Raw genomic sequence first — 19420 nt, forward strand, 5'->3', positions numbered from 1 at the left:
GTTTCTTTCTTTTGGGTTTTTTGCGGGGGAGGGGGGTTGCCTCCTGCAACCTCTATATATGCATATTCATCAAACACCACTGTCAAAACTAATTATATTGGGAAGAATTCTAGTTGGGTAAAAGTGAACAAATTTAAATAATACTTAATAAATTAAATCATTCTTTTCAATGGTATTGGTATTATTTCCCAGGTATTCTGTACTGCAAAGCAGGTCTAAGTGCTTTCACGTTAGTCCAGGGTCTGTTTAGAGACGCACATATTCCTTCTGTGGCCAGATACTAAATTTCTTAATTTGAAGATGCAACTTTCATTTTGCAGTGCATCTCTGATTTCCTGCTTCGGTTTGGCAGCGTGTCATTTTTATACTGTAGTGTGGCTGTCTTAACAGAATTTTCTTTTAATCATTGTACATTTGAGTAAAATATTTCATCAGGATTTCCAAGTGAGCGTGTTTTATAGAGCCTTAGACTTTGCTTGAAGTATTGAATATTAACGGCTTAGAACCTCTGCCATTTTATTTTGAAATACACATTTCCCTTCACCTTGATTCAGCCATGAGCTTTTGTGAGAATGTTCCAACAAAAAAGGGGTCATTCGTAAGGGCAAAACCAGCCTACTAGCTAGAAGTACAAATCTTGGTATTCATAGGTACATTTGTTCGGAATTTGGTATTCAGGACTTTTTCCTGTGTTGTGGCAGGTGTCTTACTTCACAGAAGGACTCCAGCCTTCCAAAACTTTGCCCTGAGTTGTTGCAGCTCTCAGGGAGAGAAGATAGGTTTCTCCTTAACAGCCTGGAGGCTTGCCTTGTAGCTAATGCTGCAATTCTGATTTTGGCCTTGAGATGCTGCTGTTTCATCAGTATTAAAGGCGCTGGAGAAGGAACAACTGAAGTTGTTCTTGCTTGCTCTTTTCCCTCCCTGCTTTGGAAAGTTCAAATTAGCTGGGAGGGAGAGGGGAAAGAGCACAGATAAATTTGGAAGAGGGACCCAATTTACAAGGAGCCCACTGGAAGGAAGTGATGACTAATAGCCCAGGAGCAAGAACAGGGGAGAAGACAATGCCTGAAGAATGGATCCAATAGAAGTCAAAGATGGAAGGGAAGGGGGAAGGTTCTTTTATTCCTCCATCAAGTAAAATGGACATGTCTGCAGGGGCCGTGTGTTTCTGTACACTTCGTGTTGAGTTTTCCTATTGGTAAGGTAGCCTTGAAGTGAAATCTGAAAATACTGTAGTATTAAAAAATATAGAATAACTAAGGGAAATGCCAGTGCTATCAACTTACTTGTGATGCAAAGGAGCAGTGGCAAACCCATTTAAAGAATCTTACTGTTGCACAGCAGGCATGAGTTCAAGCCATACAGCTACTTATTTTGGGTTCCTTTCAAGTTTGCTCACAGATCAAGCAACAATTCCACCTAAATTGGGATATTGTTCTTCCTTCCAGTCTAAGGCCAATCTGCTCTATATGAAAAGAGGCTGCATGGGATGGGACTAAATCCTGCCACTATAACATAGTGTACGTGACCTGTTTCATCAGACACTTCATTCAGGAAATTAAAATTAAATATTTGGAATAGTTACTAGAACTTAAAACTGGTGTCCAGACTGCCTAAATAAAAAAAAAATCCTGTGACTTTTCTGTTTTACAGAACTAATTGTAACCTATAGCTGACATCCTCATCCTGCTTTCTAAATTTGATTTTCTGTTCTTGGCCAAGCCATGGCAGATCTCACCTTTTTCTTCAGTGTAGGATTATGATGACCTGTTCATATGCTTTGGAGTTCAGTGACTTACCTCAGCAGCTCCCCTGCCTCCCTTGTACCTGACTGTAGTAATACGTCCAGACAGCAGAGATAATCAACAAGAAAGAAAGAAATGTACTGATATAAACTGCTACAACAGCACCAGCCACCAGGGGGAAGTGCTTGAACACAAGTAGATTGCAAAGTAGGATGTCTGTCATCACACAACAGTGATGACTCAGTGTCATCGGTAAGGTGTGGGAATGTGACCCAGTGGAGCCAACAGTAAACTTGGGGCATCAGCTCATGGCCCAGGTGTAAAATCTTTCATAGATTCATAGGTTGCAGAGTCAGAAAAGACCACAAAGGATCATTGTGTCCGACCCCCTGCCCCTGGCAGGGAGGAGGACCGAGGTCAGACGACCTCCAGCTAGGTGACTACGAAGCCTCCTCTTGAAGACCTCCAAGTTAGGTGACAGCACCACCTCTCTTGGAAGCCTATTCCAGGCTCTGGCCACTCTTACTGTAAAAAAAAGTCTTCCTAATGTCTAACCTGAATCTACTCTCCTAGTTTGCACCCACTATTCCTAGTTACTCCTAGGGGCGCTCTGGTAAATAGCGCATCTCCAATCCCGTTGTCCTCCCATGATAAACTTAAGAGGCGGCTACAAGGTCTCCCCTCAACCATCTCTTGTGCAGGCTGAAGAGATCCAGATCCCTCAACCTCCCCTCGTAGGGTCTTTCACGGAGGCCACTAATCATGTGAGTAGCCTTCCTCTGAACCCTCTCCAGATTCTCCGTGTCCCTCTTGAAGTGTGGCACCCAAAGCTGGACACAGTACTTTCATTGTGGCCTGAACAATGCCGCATAGAGGGGGAGCATCACCTCTCTCGATCTGTTGGTCATGTATCTGCTAATGCATGACAAAGTATGATTGGCCTTGTTACACTGCCGGCTCATGTTCATAGCAGAACTATGAGAATGCCTGGGGTTCTGTGAGAATACCATTCCAGATAAATGAAGATCCATGAATTAAAGAAGCCAGAACCTCCTTCTCTGTAAAATGCAGAACTTTTTAAAATACTTCCTTGTCTAGATTAATCTTTTGTTTCTTTTTGTGTGCTCATATTTTCCCCTCCTCCCTCAGTTCCTTATGCCATATGCTTTTTGGTTTCCTTGGCTTTGCTTTCTAGCGGTGTGCATCTAAATTAGCCCTGGCTTTGAGATGTCTTGTAAAGACAGACCACGAGCCTCTATCCATGGGAGAAATAGGCTGCAATCAGACCTAGACAGGTTACAGGGGTGGGCGGCTGAGAACAGGATGGGTTTCAATGCTGAAAAATGCAAGGTGATGCACCTGGGCAGGAAGAACCAGCACCATACCTACAGGCTGGGGAACTCCCTCCTTATCAGTGCAGAGGAAGAAAAGGATCTTGGAGTCATCATTGATGCCAACATGAATGTGGGCCAACAGCGCGGGGACATGGTCAGGAAGACCAACTGCGCCTTGTCATGCATCCACAGACGCATCTCGAGCAGGGCCAAGGAGGTGATCCTCCCCCTCTATACAGCACTGGTCAGGCCGCAGCTGGAGTACCGCGTCCAGCTCTGGGCGCCGCACTTCAAGAGGGATGTGGACAACGTAGAGAGGGTCCGGAGGAGGCCACTCGCATGGTCAGGAGGCAGCAGGGCAGGCCCTAAAGAGGAGAGGTGACGGGACCTGAACCTGTTCAGCCTCCACAGGAGAAGGCTGAGGGGGGAGATCAGTGGCCTGTTACAAACTAGTCAGAGGGGACCAGCAGGTGCTGGGGGAGTCCCTGTTCCCCCCAGCACTACCAGGAGTGACTAGAAATAACGGTCACAAGCTGGCGGAGGGTAGATTCAGATTAGACATCAGGAGGCATGATTTCACTGTCAGGGCGGCTAGGATCTGGAACCAACTTCCAAGAGAAGTGGTGCTGGCTCCTACCCTAGGGGGCTTTAAGAGGAGGCTGGATGAACACCTTGCTGGGCTCATTTAACCCCCAGTACTCTTCCTGCCATGGCAGGGGGTTGGACCTGACAATCTGCTCAGGTCCCTTCTGACCCTACCAACTATGAAACTATGATGATTTACTCTTTCTAGTTTATACAATGATGATTATTTTATAAACTAGAATTAGAACTAGAATCATGCATTAGAAGGCGCATCACGAATAGGTCTTGGTACTTCCCCTCTATGCGGCATTGGTAAGACTGCAGCTGGAGTACTGCATCCAGTTCTGGGCACCGCACTTCAAGAGGGATGTGGACAATATGGGGAGGGTCCAGAGGAGGGCTACCCATATGGTTAAGGGCCTGCAGGCATTTCCTACGAGGAGAGATTGAGGGACCTGAATCTTCAGCTTCAGCAAAAGGAGGCTGAGAGGGGATCTTGTGGCCACCTACAAATTAATTTTTTGGGGGGGAGGGGGCGGTGACCAGCAAGGAATAGGAGACACTACCAGGGCACCCCTTGGGGTTACTAGGAACAACAGCTATAAACTGACAGAGAACAGATTTAGATTGGACATTAGAAAAAAGAACTTTATGGTGAGGGTTGCCAAAATCTGGAATGCGCTTTAAGAGGAGACTGGACAAGCACCTAGCTGGGGTCATCTGACTCCAGCGTTCTTTCCTGCCCAGGGCAGGGGGTTGGACTTGATCTACTAAGGTCCTTTCCGACCCTAAAAATCTATGAATCTGTGATTGCACCTGTTTGTTGTTTTTTTTCTGTGAGCTTTCACTGCATGGTGAGAAAAAAAATGTACTGAACTTTGCTTTGGCAATACTTACTTAACTTTGTCAAGTGCCAAGTGCAGTATGTGACAATTCCAGCTGTTAAAGTTCTTCCTCTGAAATGAACACCCTGTGTTCTGTATACGTATGCAGTGTCAGCAACCCTTGCCGAGGCTGGAAGTCCTTGCAGAAACTAACATGAGAAAGCAAGACAGAAGACAACATATGAGCAGAAATCTCCAGTTTCTTTTACCATTAGTTTTTTATATAGCAAGTAACTCTTGCAAGAATGCTGTCATGAATTCACAACAGTGGAAACTCCCCCCCGCCCCCACTCCATTGTATAGTCCTCTGAAACTAGGCCATTTTGTATTCATGCAGCAGTTATAAATATAGGGTATACTCTGAGAACATACCATGAGTACAGTTTTACAAGGAACCTTCTTTTCTCTTCTTTTTTTTCAGAGTTGGGTCACTTTATTTTTATTGCTCCCTGGGTAGCATTGAGGGGTAAGGGAATTCATTACTGCACTGTAAGCTGCATAAGCTAACTTTCAAAATGACAATGAGGTAAAAGGTCATGGCTAGCAAGTGTCAGTATTGGAGAAGAACAACAGCAACCTGGACTCTTCCAGGTTCTGGCCTCTCACAGTTTAAGCTTACCCCTCCTTCCTCCCCCACTTCCTTCCTCCAACCTTCTTGGATAGTGTTCTAAGTATCAGGCCACAAGGCAGGTATCTAGCACTTATTCCAGCCCTTGAAGGTTGCCCTCAGGACAGCCACACAAGGGAGATAAATGCAACCAGGAGAAAAAAAAGCACCTAGAGGATGTGTGTGACTTAGTGAAATTATACCGTTCTGCCAGGAAGCAAGCAGGTCTTGCACTCTAGCCTGGACTCTTGCTCCCCAGTGGAGCAGGTACACGGTTACACAAGTGCCATAAGATTTTTGCTGGTACTGCCTCGAAGAAAAGAATGGCTTGATGATGGTGGAGGTGTCTGGGAGGGTTAAAGCCACTTTACTTCTTGTAATTATTCTGCAAAGAACAAGATGTAAGCTAACAGTGGGTGTGTGTCTACATATTCTTTGCCTTGTTATTGACATTAATACCAAAAATAGTATCCATCATCATTGGCAATCCCTTGCAGTCGAGGATGATGGTCTTCCATGATTGCCTTATCTGTGGGTCCAAAGGTGGTTTAACAAGGCCAGTTTGGGATCAACAGATTCTATTGCAACTCGGGCACGTTTCCATGTAGGGGTGGCTCTAGCTTCTTGATTCAGTCTGCGACACGCTGTTTCTACCACTCCCACTTTTCCGTCTCCTGTTGTTGTCATGAGGTTTCAAAGAACTGAAATCCTTGCAGCAGATTCTTCCTCCATTTGGGGGTGTCCTGGCAAATAGTCTCCCATGAGTTTATGTCAAGGTTGCATTTTTCCAAATTAGCCTTGAAGACGTACTTGAAGCACTTTCTTGGCTCTCCTCTGGAGTGTATGCCTTGACTGAGCTGGGACAATAAAATTTGTTTCAGGAATCTGGAATCAGACATCCAGATGACCTGGCCAGCCCAGCAAAGTTGATGTTGGATGATCATCGTCTCAATGCTCATGGTGTTCCTTGTGAGAGGACGCTAACACTGGTACATCGGTCTTTGCACTGGATTCAAAGGATCTTTCCCAGGCAGCTTTTGTATTTCTCCAGTGACTTGAAGTGTTTCCTATATGTTGTCCATGTCTCAGCTTCATAGCGTAAGGCAGGGATACAGCTGCTTGATGAAACTAAGTTCACGGTTTCAATCTGTTACAGTCTTCAAACACCCATTTTCTTAGGTATCTGAAGGCTGCACTTACACATTTCAAGTGATATCAGATTTCTTCAACAATGCCAGTCTTCTGCGAGAGATGGCTTCTGAGGCACAGGAAATACTCAGTGTTCTCCAGGCTCACCTGGAGACTAAACTAGTATCCAACCTAGCAGTTCTATGCCCAATGTCTTTTCCCCAGCTGTAAAATGCTACAGATTCACTGTTTAACATCAGCAGTGATGGAGAAAGGAAAATGACTGCTTGCACATAAATAGACCTTGTTTGACCACTGAGTATTTGACAAATTGCTTTTATTGGCAGTATTTACAGTGCCCCATAAAACTTACCCGCTTGAGTCTGGCACTAGGTACTAATAAAAAACAAAAACCCGTATCTAAATACCAGTGAAAATTTGAAACCTCCATCTGATTTATGGTATGTTGCGTTATCTCTCTCTTATCCCTTGATTTGTGTGCAGTGTGGGGCTTGCCAATTCATTTTACCCAATCTGAAACTTCCCCAATGGCTCCTTCAGTTTGATTAATTTCTGACCAAAACCAAGTATGAGAGTGCAGAAAGCATGTTTATTTTCTCAGTTGTTAAACACAAAATCACAAGACACAAGTGCTTTTAAATGCTGTGAACTCTACAGTTGTTAAGGTTTCTGAGAGGTCACAAAGGTCCCAGATATCATTAGCAGCTAAGTGCTCTGTTGTCCCTTTGCGCTATCAACAGGAAACATCTTTAACAGCACAGGAACTACAGCTTTGTAATTGGCCTGGTGCAAGAGCATGACAGTATTTTTCTCATCCTATCAGGAGTCAGATATTTTGGGAACTGGTATATAAAGCATGCAGCACACAGTGTCTTTTAGACAGCAGGAACAAGTTTATGTGGGAAATTCATTGGTACTTTGCTATTTTAGCAGTAGCTGTTCCTGTAGTGCTAGTCTGCTATTTCATAAAAATTCATACTTTTATTACTTTTTGTGACTATGCCCACAGGTTTAGATGTACTTAACACTAGTGCAGCTTTTAAAGAAGGATTTAGTAAATAACTAACAATAAAATAGCAACAAACAAACATCTTTGTTCAGTTCTCATCATGTGTCCATTGACTTCAATGATGCAGAGCTCAGCAAAATGTTAAATATCTTTAGGTGGAGCTGTTATAATCCATTGGTTTCTAGTGACTGACATAGCAAGAAGGTTACACTAGTTTCTGTTCATACAAGGAAGAGTGCCTTTGCCATATGCAGTTAGTGAGTAGACAAATTCAGTATACAAATATACCTCACTTAAGGCCAGATAAATGTTTCTTAAATGGGGCAGAGAGATGGGACGGAAGGTAGCCAGTACTACAACCAATATTATGCACAAACCCAAGACCTTTAGTGGCTGTTACAAACCTTATTTTGACTCATTGCTGAAGTTGATACAGTGCTCATCAGATCTATAGTAACTTTAGCTACCAACCTAGAAAAAGAATTTCTGCGAGCGCAATAGTAGACAAAAAGTTGATACTAAATATTGTGGTATAATAAAGGGGGGGGAAGGAATTTAATTAGTGGGGGGCGGGTCCCCACAAACACTTTTAACAATTCTAGCCTAGTACTACAAACTCCTTATTCAGCTGCTTTTTGGGACTTAAATGTAAGAGCATTATTGCAGTTTGCCTAAATATTGCTTCAGCATCCCATCCTGACTCCTGTGCTGTGAATAACTTCTCAGAATGGGTCCCCATGAGACTTATCTCTTTACTTTTCAGCATTTTGCAGCAGTTTCTTTCACAAGCAGATTTAAGTTAGATGCACAAGATTTACATGCTGATGATGTGTTGGGCAAACTTGGATGTCAGGCTTGTTTCTGGACTGTAACACTGGTGCCCATGAGGAAGGTCAGGGTTCTCTTTTGTTTTTAACGGTGTCTTTACTTGTAGGTTATCCAGAAAGGATAGAAGTCACACAACCTCTCAGGCAGGCTTTACCACTAGGGTATGCCAGCAGCAGCTGTTGATGCGATGGTGGACGGTCCACTGATAAGTCAGGTGTCCAAACCAGCAGCACTTTCCAGGTAAGTCTGGTTTGACCTCAGGCACTGTACAAGTAGAATAGTTCTGGGTTCTCCCTTAAAATTTTACTATGCAACTTGAATACAGAACACTGGCTAATTAATGCACTGTATCCACACTCACAAGGCAGGAGCAATGGTGAGGTACAGCTATTTCTAGCTGGTTAGCTTGCACAGGCTGCACAGATGTAGTATTTCAAATTCTGCTTTGCCTTACTCTTTTTCTCCCTCCCACCCTTCTTTGTTTTTAATGGATTATAATTATTTCTTAACAGGGTAAAACAAAGCCATCAATGTAAATGATACCCAAAGAAGTTAACTCCATCTTCTTCTTCAACATGTGGCTTGCAGCATCCTAGGAATCCTTCCCAGAGATGTGAAAGGTTCACTAAGAGCTGGGGTCTTCAAGCCAAGAGTGGGTCTCTCTCTCAAAAAAAACCAAAACAAAACAAAAAACCCCCCCCATGCATCTCAGCCTGCAATCTAAAGTAAAATAATAACTGAAGAGGAAAGGAATTGTGTGGTATACTATATAATCACAGTAGTCCTGTCTAGTCTTTAAAATCCAAGAGCAATCCCCAAATGCTGTTGTTTTTTTTTTGCTTTGGGGTTTTTTTGGGGGGTGGAGGTTTTTCCTTAGAGAGAGAGAGAGAGAGAGAAACTACAGGAAACTGCCTTGGATGCAAGCAGAGCCCAGGTGCATTTATTGCAGGTGCCATGGGATGTCCACAGCTAAAACATGGGGGGGAAAAAACAGTTGGTATGAACTGAGTTAAGCTCAAAGTGAAAGCAAACAAAAAATTCAAAGAGAAGCATAACAGCTTTACTTCCCTCAGCAGCTAGCTAATGCAGCAGGATCCACATCTGCTTAGAGAGAACACTTCACCTGTACTTCCTGCTTGACACCAGGGCTAGAACAGCAGCCACCAAGGAGAACAGATGGGAGAGTGCTGAGGGGGAATCACTGCACATGGCAAAGCCGAGGCTGTGCATATGGGAAAGGCATCATTCCCAGCTGCTGCAAAAGCTGAAAATACACAAACTGCATCTTCTTACCTATTACTAAAAATCATTTTTCTTTGTGCAGAGGTTTCTTCTGGCCAAAGAAGAACCAGCAGGAGTTTGCAGAACAAACTGACCATTCAAACCTCATACAAAATTCATCCCTCCTTTATCAAGCAGTCCACTCCACAGACAAATCATACAATATTATGTATGCATTGGAACAGGTCCCTCCCAGCCGCTTCCACAAGGGCCTCTCATTGTGCATACGGTTCTTAGACGGTGACTGGGTTCTGCAGGGTAGCTGTTGCAGATCTGTTCCCAGGTGCTCACCATGAGTCCCTGGGTTCTTTCTTTCAGAACTGCAGACAGTGGGGCCCAGTGGGAATGAACAGGTCCAACATGGGGCTGCCCCCCAGCCATTGTTACCCGAGTTTGGTGTCACAGGCTGAGGAGAGGGATGTGCAGAGAAGCCTGTTTGCTGTTCAGACTGAACAGGGATAGCTCACTGGAACAAGGAGAGGCATTTCATGGTGTTATCTTCTGTGAAGATCTATGGAGCTTGGAAGCCTCCACTTTCTCAATGACCTTCTCAGGAAATGTATGGTTAGAAACTGGGTGGAAGATGTAAATGCTGTTACTGTTACATCTTGCTGCTTGTGCTCCAGGGTGCTTGGTGGGTGTTGTTCTGTGAAGGCTTCAGTGATTTCATTACTGAGACCCAACTGTTCTGTGATTGCAAGTGGGCTAAGGCCTGGGTTTAGGTCAGAAATTCTCAACCAGGGTGCCAGAGCACCCTGGTTGACAGCTCTTGTGGGTTTTCTGAGGTCTGTGAACATTTTTTTCCTGTTGCAACTATTTCTCTGTAGTAAAAAAAAAAAAAAAAAAAAAAAGAGTGAAAACTAACCTGGCATTTGCCTTGGGTCTCTCAAGGGGTGCCTCAAGTCAAAAAGGTTGAGAACCACTAGTTTAGCTACAAGGATCTGTGTGTGCTGCAGTGCTTTCTAAAGAAGAAAGACTCATCACCCCTCACCTGATTATGAGCAAGAGCAACTTCTGAAGATTCTGTCACTGGCTGTGGTTGGTGATGTCTAGTTACTACAGCATGGACAGGGACTGGCAAACTTAGAGCTCTGTATCTTGGAAGGCATTCTTCCACTGTTCTGGGCCCTGGTTTCCCCATCTGTAAAATGGGAGGGATAATATTTTTATCCAACTCATGAGTCCTGAGAAACTGATTTAAGTAAGCTTTTAAGGCTGTTTTTAGATCCTTGGAAGGGCACAGAGCAGTTATTACTGTCATCAGTGTGTGGTTGAAAGTGAAAAGAGTGAAGGAGCTTTTGTCCCGTTCAGGGGAGAAGCAGCTTGCTGTTTTTCTTATACTTCGGAAACAAAACAAACAGCTGCTGTTGACTTTAACATGTTAACCGATTCAGCCCTATCTTGTGGCTAGCATCAGGCTCAGTGGTAGTGCTCCTGCAGCACCCATGGCAATGCTGCACCAAGCAGCACAAGGAACTATGAACAATCACAGCTGCTTCTGGCTCTGGCTGGAGTCAAATCGCAGAAACAGCTGAGGACAGAATTTAAATGGTGGGATTGCAAGGCATGGTGATTAGGCTATAGGAAGCCTCGGGACTCGAGCATGGCATTATGTTTCAGGAATGTTGTTCAGCATCAGAGCAATGAGAACCACCGGGCAGGAGCCAACGCATGGAAATTCATTCGCATTCTCCTACTTAGGGCATACCTAGCTTTCTTACTTTTTAACTAATAAGCAGTGAATACTAACCACTATGGTGGGGAAGGATAAACCAGTGTTATTTTTTTAGCACTTTGCTATAAAAATACTTTTTGGCAAAACAGATTATTTTGAATTTGGACAACAACATCATTCAAGAAACACTGTACCACAAGTTTGGTCTGAAAAAAACCACACACGTTTTGACTCTCTTTATCTTAGATCAGCGGCGGAGAGCTCTGTGTGGTTACTGTTCTTTCTGCTCCTCATTTCTGAGAAGAGAGGATCATATTTAATCATTGTGTCAGTTGGCACAAACACCATGTTTGTAGTAAAATACTAAAAAAACAGTGCATTTTATCTCTCCTTTAATCAAGATTCATATGATTTGGGCTCTTAACGTTAGAAGCCATCAGTAATGAAACCTGTGAAGGATTAATCTACGCAGCTTGTTTACTGTAACTCCATTTAAATAATGATGTGACCTGTCTTGCTTAACATAACAAACACAACCTCTGTAATCTGTACCAAAAGGCAGTTGTTAACTGTCAAACCTCTGTTTTGGCTCTCACTTATTATTCATTGTCACATGAAAACAGAGTAGCAGATATGTGGACTGCTCAACTAAAGCCCCCTGAAAAGTTGCAAAATATAAAATGCTCATGTAGCTTGCATGAGAGCACCTTCACATCAGTCACGGGAGCCGGTTTGCCAAGTGATAGCTTCTCATGGATACTATGATCACTCGTCTGCCCAGCATTACACCAGTGAAAGAGTTTAGTTCAATGTTTCCTACAGGGAGTCTCTATCTTCTAGTTGTGCTACTTCAGAGATTTTAGGTGTATATCATTTCATGTGGTTGTATATTACTATATCATAGTCAATTGAGCCCAGCTAAGCAAATGAACAAGATAATTCTGTTGACCTGAACTTTCATGATTAATTGTCATCATTACTTGGGTTGTGGTGGTGCCTTGCCCTCACCCTGGCTTTATGGCTCAAGGAGGTGCTAGGTGCTGTTGAAACAGCATGCAGTGGTCCCTGCCACAGACAGCATGTGGTGTTGTCTACCCAATAGCAGTTTCTGTCACCTGCAAATTTCACCCACACTGATACTTTTTCCCAGAGCATTGAAAAAGATAATGAATCCTGGCATAAAGGCCAAAGCAAAATCATTTGGGACCCATTGGAATCATCCCCAGTATTGATGATTCCTCCTTACAATTACTTTTTGGTATCTATTGGTGTTTAGTCCCTTCTTTAATGGTGCAACCTTACTCTGAACTATACAGAATGGATGTGAAAGCCCTGTGAGGAAAACAAGTGAAGCAAAAGTCAAGCATCAGCTCCACTAAAGGCAATAGGTAGCTCAGGGAGAGCAAAAGCAGGGAGTAGCTGAGACGCTTACCAGCCAGATGTGCAGAGAAGCTGAGATGCTCATGCCAGGCAGATGTGCAGAATTAAATAGCAATTTCAGTTCTGAAAGCAGAAAGATATATTTGACATTTGAGTTAATTCCCGCCTATCCTGCCCCCTGTTCCCCACCTCCATGCCCCAACACAGGAAGATGTATAAATATCTTTTTTCTAAGAAAGCCAACAGAAGGAGACCATTTTGGAGCAAGAACCTGGTCACAGGTATAAAGTACCGAGTAGCCAAGAGGAGAGCTACAGGGTTATGGTTATATGATTTGACTTGTAAGGAAAGTTGCTGGCACCCTAACCTACAGTGCTACAAAAGACTTTCTCTCGCCTTCTTCTGCATTGCTTTCTGCATGTCCTTTCACAGCATCTGATTAAGTGAACTTGTGCTCTGCATGTGCACGCACACACGCACACATCTAGTTTTACATACACAAACACACAGTTTTACACACACATGCGCACGTGCACACACACACACACACAGTATAAAAGATGCAAATCTACTCTGCTAAATCTTCTACTTGATTTCAGCTAATGCAGCTAACTACATCTCCCTTCCTTCCCCCAACGCTCCCCCCTCGCTCTCTCTTTAGAAACAGCCCATGGTACACAACTGAGCTGGAAGGCAAATGCCAACAGTTGACCTAAATTTGAGGGATGCACACATGAAGGAAAGAAGGGGCTATTTATTGAAGTGCTTAGTGGGCGCCCCACTCTTTCTGGGACGTTAGCACCCAGCCTAAATGAAACACTAGCATGTAACACGGCAGAGATGATGCCTGAGCATACAGCAAGGAAGACTGAATGATTTAATATCACACAGCTGAGATAGCTCAATTGAATTAGCCCATATACAGACTGCATTGGCATACAGGCGGTGTTGGATTCAATGCCATTTTGCCTTTAACCTGCCAAATGCAACTACTGCTGTCTTCCGTAGCCTTCCACTGTCAGGGGATAGGTCACAAGACACAAGCAGATAAGAAAGGGCCCACAAGCAACAATAGGCAGGCACCTGTAGTACTAAGGAGGGAGTCCCAGCTTAGCCTTCCATATAAAAGTCTGAGCTCAGAGCGCCGCCTTACCACTGCTTCTCACATTTAGGCATGACCGACCCTCTGCAAAGCACTAAGCCCTGCTAAACAAGCATACAGTAGCTTTTGTTGCTGACACTGATGCCTCTAGGAAGGCAAACAATGGACAGTTTTGAAACAAATAAAATCACTGGTAGCTAAAAGTCTGTTAAAACTGTTATTTCAACTGATAGAAGCAACCATTCATAACTGTAGCATACATCAGCACCCCTCCCCCGCACCCCAGTCACCAGCCACAAGGCTTAGGCAGGCACCAGTCAGGTGGCTGCTGTGAATAAGACTCCAGTCCTGAGCCTGAGTCCCCACAGCCCCCTCCCAGCCCTTGCAGGCTGGCTGCTGTGTGGTTGGGCATGGGGGCACAGAATTGATGACCCCCACAAGAGGGCATGGAGGAGCCAGAGGGAGGGTGGGAGAGGACAGAGGCTGCAATGGAGGCAGATGCTGGTGGGGCAGTGGGCACAGGCAGAAGCGGAGGCTACAAGGGGTGGGTAGAGGCTGCTGGGGGAGCTGGAGGCTGCCAGGAAAGGGGAGCAGATACTGCAGGGGGTGGGGCAGGCATGTTTTTTTTTTTTGGGGTGGGGGGCAAGGCAACAGCTGTGAAAAGTAGGCAGAGGGGCAGAAGCTGCAGAGGGCAGGGGCAGGGGGAGGAGCGGGGGGGTGGGTACTGCAGGCACCACAGGTGTGTGTGGGGGGGGGGGGTGGCAAATGGGACAAGTGATGTAAGGGGGGGCAGGGGGAGATTAAGTCATGGTGTGGGGCAAGGAGATGTCTGCACCCCCCCATGTGTTTACCCATTGTAGGGGAGGGGGGAAGGGAAACCACATTTAAGTTGCCCCTTCTTTCCAATAATTAGTTTTTATACATGGAACCTTATAACACATTTATAATTTTTCCAAGTATAGCATCTAAGTATTGAGGGGACGGGGGATAGTTTTTCAAAATCAGAGTTGTCTTGGCTTCAGGTCAATACAGTTATAGGGACAAGGTAAGGGCAGATGACATGATTCTAACTTGCAGAAGCCGAATGGCCACCTATTAGACCTCCCCTCCTGTCATAGACCTGGATGAACACCTTCAGTGGTCTGAATCCAGACCTGGGCCTGGTGCTTGGAGCCACTGACAGGGAAGAACATTTACCCCCCAGTGGTGGAGCAACAGGACTTCATGGTTCTCCAACTTTCTTCTGGAATTAAGGTGTTTTGTATCTGTCTGCATGCACGTGTGTGTGAGGAAGATCTTAAGCATTTCCAGACCTCGTGCCACCTGAGTCCAAACTTGTATGACTTATCTACCTGGAAAAAAAAAAACACTTCCTCTTTTTTTTTTTTCAGTGCAAGCAAGCTGTCTGTTGTTCTCTCTCTCTCCCCCACACAGGCCATATCTACATGAGACGCTAAATGCACAATAGACTAATTCTACTGCGCATTAGTGCCGCAGGCAAAAACCATGCTAATGCACAGTAGAATTAGTCTACTGCATATTAGCGCCACAAAAATATGCGTCAGCACTACTGCTCAGTAGCGATGATTACAGTGCATTAATGAATGTGTAGATGTGTGCACACACACTCTCTCTCTCTCCACCCTGAGGCACACTCTTAGGAACATCATTATCTTATGTATCGAGCATGTGTGAAAGCCCTTATTTCCAGAGAGCCACACTGTAGGCAGATGCTGGTCCCCATCTCGACTGTGCCATCCCTGGAATTAAGAGACCAGCCCAGTCTGCTCCAGCAAGCTACAGGTGATACACTGGCCAACTCCTTTTGATTTAATCTCAAATAAATCATTTTCTATTTCAGCGCTATTTTAAAAAAGTTTAATGTCTGCAACAGATGTTCTAATTCAATGTTTTTACTATCATCCTACTAGTGAGATGATATTTGGTCTTTACCATCAGAATGCAACATTACCTCTGCACACTGAGAAATGGAGGGGCCAATATATAAGCATTTTGTGTTAAAATTGTAAAAGTATCAATCAGGAACCCGGATCATTAGGACTATTTTATTTATCCTTTCCACAAAGCTATTTTATGGAATCACAGAATGTAGAAACTTTGGAAGCACCACATACCCACACCTCAAAGCATCCAGTCAACCTTTAACACAAACACAAACAGGGGATTTTCATTACAAATGTTAACTAAGAATTGGCTGAAAAAGATGCACAACAAATGCCCATGAAGTGGCTAACTACAGGGGAACTGGCACTTGTGTTGTGGCTTTTATTATACAGCTTGAGTTTATTAGTAGGAGTATATTTGCTATCGAGAATTCCCTTCTTGCCCTCGTGGCCCTTATGTGCTTCTCCTATGTCAGTGTAAATGTGCAGTTGTCCTGCTGAAACGAACGGAGCTACAATCACACAAAACGTGTGTATGGCCAGTAAGGCCTTCTGTGGCTGGCCCAGTGGGATTCCTGGTGGACCCATGAAATAAAAAAGAACTGTCAAGATGTATTTCTACCTCCTACACTGGGGCCATCAGCAATGTACAAGTCAGCTGTCTCTGTTTGCTTCATACATTAAACAATGATTGAGACCATATAAAAGTCTAGGGAGACACCACTAGCTATTCCGAAAAAGCTGTGGGGAAAATGCATGCATGAACCTATTCTGAGGGTCTCAGGAAGAATTGGGCAGCTTGGGACTGTGTTCTCAGGGACGAATTGCTGAAGAAATGTGTAGGAAGCACTGCAACCACATCTCTTCTTGTGCAAATCTACCCAGTATAAAAAGACTATTTCTCTCCATAAATTTATAGGCCAAAGGGCTAGGAAAAGGTCAGTAGGGGCACAGAAAAAACAAAATAAATACACCCCCTACATATTTTCCCCCACAGGGGACTTCAGTTTCAAAAACCAATCACATCCCTTGCTACAGAGTGTGTGACTGCCCATAGGCCCTTGAGCTTGACTGATTTACTGTGAATCTACTGAAGCTAATAACAATACTTTATATGCAGGGCATTTCCAAGGTGAACGCAATATACTGGTATGTTACTATACCGATTAAAGATTGAATAGTTAATCAGTGACAAATTACAAGGGCATGTAGTTTCAGGCTTTCAGACAAGTGTTAAATGAGCATGAACAGCACTGGAAACACTGGTGTGTCAGGACGTGAACAGAGAATCCATTTTTACGACATTAGGCAGACAAAAGTGATGCTGTTGCAACTCGTACGTTGTTCACTAAAGATTGTCTGAAAGGAAAAGTAACTGCAGTATTACTGTTTCTCTCTAAACTCCATCTCTCCCTGAGCCATGGTGCCTCCCTCCCCTTTCCCAGTTCATCTATAAATATCTCCTCTGTCCTGTTTTTCACAGGTCTGATTACCATGCATCTGGGACTATGCCCTGATGGTATCTGCACTGCTCAATAGCATGTTGGTCATTACTGAAATAGGATAGGACATCACACCTCTGGCACTGAAAAATGTGACTGTGCGTGGAGATTGTAACAGTCCAGAGCAACAGCAGCTCTACCTCAACTTGCTCCTTGTCCAAGAACAAATCAGGATGTTTCTCAGTCATCTACACCCCATGTTTCATCTGTCTTCTGTGATATACCACTTCATATGTTTACAGGTTTCCTTTTACAGACTATCTATGCAAGTACTTTACATTTTAGATTGTCTCTCCTTAGTTTTGATCTTTTACATAAAAAACATTGCTGCTTGAAACTGAATAACAAGCTCTTCATCCATCTACCAGGAGAGTTATTTGGCACTCTACACTCCTGAAGGAGGCATTACTTTCCACGGAGTTTCTAAAATTACTTATTTATTTTCAGTTGCCAAAAATATGTTAAAATCAGGACAGCTTTTCCAGTTACACAGTTACCAGAAATAGCTTGAATCCATACATTTCCACATTGGTTTAATTCTCAACCTGGAAATAGTCACAACAACTGAAAATGCAAAAGGTGTTCTGTCCCTGGGTAGGGATGTCAGAAGCCAAGATTCAATTCCACAGTGAACATGTGTATTCAAGCTGAATAAAGTGCAAAGCAACATTAGAACTCCCATGATAACAACCTGAGGGGGAAAAAAAACAGAAGGCAAATTAAATACCCATCATACTTTTGTCTTTCCTGAGTGGAGCCATCCTAAGCACTCCACCTCCACAAATGATGCTCTTTCTCTTCCATGTCTCTTCACTGAGGTTTGTGCTTTTTTATGCTCAGCAAAGCTGAGTGCCATTCCCTTTGTCACAAATAAAATAATAAAGATGTTGTCCTCTGCACTGTTTTCTGGTTAATTACATTTATTAACAGCAATATTAATAATGGAAAAGGCAGGGCAGGGTGGCACCTTTAAAACTACCTCATTCAGGAAGGTATTTTTCATAAGCTACAACCTCTTTCCTCAGATGCTATGAATGGACTGTTCACAGCATCCAATGAAGTAGCCTGTAGCCTACAAAAGCTTTCTAAAGAACTTAGTCTTAAAGGTGGGGTACACTACTCTGCCTTCTTTTCGACTTCAGGCTAACATGGCTAACTACCACTCAGTATTCCTATTAGTCCGTCTGCCCTACCTACTGCCTTAACAACAGTGAGAGACACTGTTCTTCTAAAGTCTAACAGAGTATAGGAAAAACCTGAGCTTCATCATCACTGGAACAAGGATCAAACCCCTTTTAATTCAATGGCATATCGTAATAAAGCATAATGCGCCACACCTATATGGAACTGTGCAGCTGAAGCTCTCCCAAGTAATTTCCAAGTAAAGGGATGATACTATATTCCTTACTCAAGCAAAACCCCTCCACAGATTTTAATAGGGTGCCACAGATGTATTTCAGAGCAGAATTTGGCTCCAAACAATACCAAATTGTCATATCACTTGGTTTTCATAAAATACTTCAAGTGCACGTTATGCCACATTTCAAGACTAAGTAACAAAACAAATAAAAACAAAAAGGCAATTGCTTTGCGCTATTACAGTAACATATTGTAGAGAAGGCCAAACGTTGTGTCCACTAACAGTGGATAGAACATGTCCAGCTTCTATTTCCTTCTGACACAGTTCAGGAGTGGATTCTGTATTTGTAGGTTTACAGTTGCTAGGAATTGTTGTTTTTTTCCTTCGCTATTTTTAAAGGCATATAGATTCTAAGTGCTATTGCAAATAGAACTAGCACAATAAACCTTCAAAGCTGAAATAAAAAAGATCCTGTGTTTTAACTTAGTGCTGCGTATTTATACAGCTGGCACCATTTAGTCCGGCACGTATGACTGAGTGCAAGCTTGTGGTTGCAGTTGTATATAAAAATATTGTAGCCAGCTCCTGCTTTAGGACCTAAACTTCAGTTCCCAATCACTCCCTCTGTAATTCTCTTTCCAAATAAAAGGAAGAACTATTTCTGGCTCATAATGGCGTATTTCTGTGGCCTCCTGAACTATAATGAAAGGAGTCTGGAATGTTAAAAATTACACACTCAATGCCAGTTCTTAACCCAGGGTAATTTGGGCTTTAAATGTTTTGAAGTTTACATTTTGAGCCTGTTATTGTATGACTTTTTAATTAAAATGTTACTGTGGTACAGATCGCTAAAGCTGCTCACTCAGAGATACATTAGCATCTGTGTTAAAAAAAAATACTATTCATAGATTTTGATAACTTTGGTAATGAGGGCTGAGTCCTTATGCCAAGAGTATTATTTGATTTTATTTGGCTAACTTATATCTGTAGAAATATGGGCACATTCTTTGATGTTTGCTGGATTTCTACAATGAAAACACTGGTTCATACTTAGGTATAAATGCTACCAGTGTTT

General features: G+C 43.4%; 1 protein-coding gene across 2 annotated transcripts in view; it reads right to left on the minus strand.

Annotated features, from left to right (window-relative positions):
* The window catches only part of LOC149853017 (uncharacterized), a 41325-nt gene that overhangs the window by 4766 nt on the left and 17139 nt on the right, over positions 1–19420 (minus strand). Inside the window, exons 2-3 of one of the 2 annotated variants that reach the window (XR_016439171.1) lie at positions 12530–12600; positions 4562–4697 (exon numbers count right to left, since the gene is read on the minus strand). Coding sequence is in view for 1 of the 2 variants with exons in the window: in XM_090027616.1 (XP_089883742.1) it covers positions 4607–4697 (91 nt within the window). In the remaining variant the exon portion in view is untranslated. The remainder of the gene's footprint in view (positions 1–4561; positions 4698–12529; positions 12601–19420) is intronic. The other variant, XM_090027616.1, reaches the window with a different exon arrangement.

Source organism: Crocodylus siamensis, chromosome 14, assembly GCF_052110815.1.
Source record: "Crocodylus siamensis isolate JL-2025a chromosome 14, ASM5211081v1, whole genome shotgun sequence".
NCBI lineage: Eukaryota > Metazoa > Chordata > Crocodylia > Crocodylidae > Crocodylus > Crocodylus siamensis.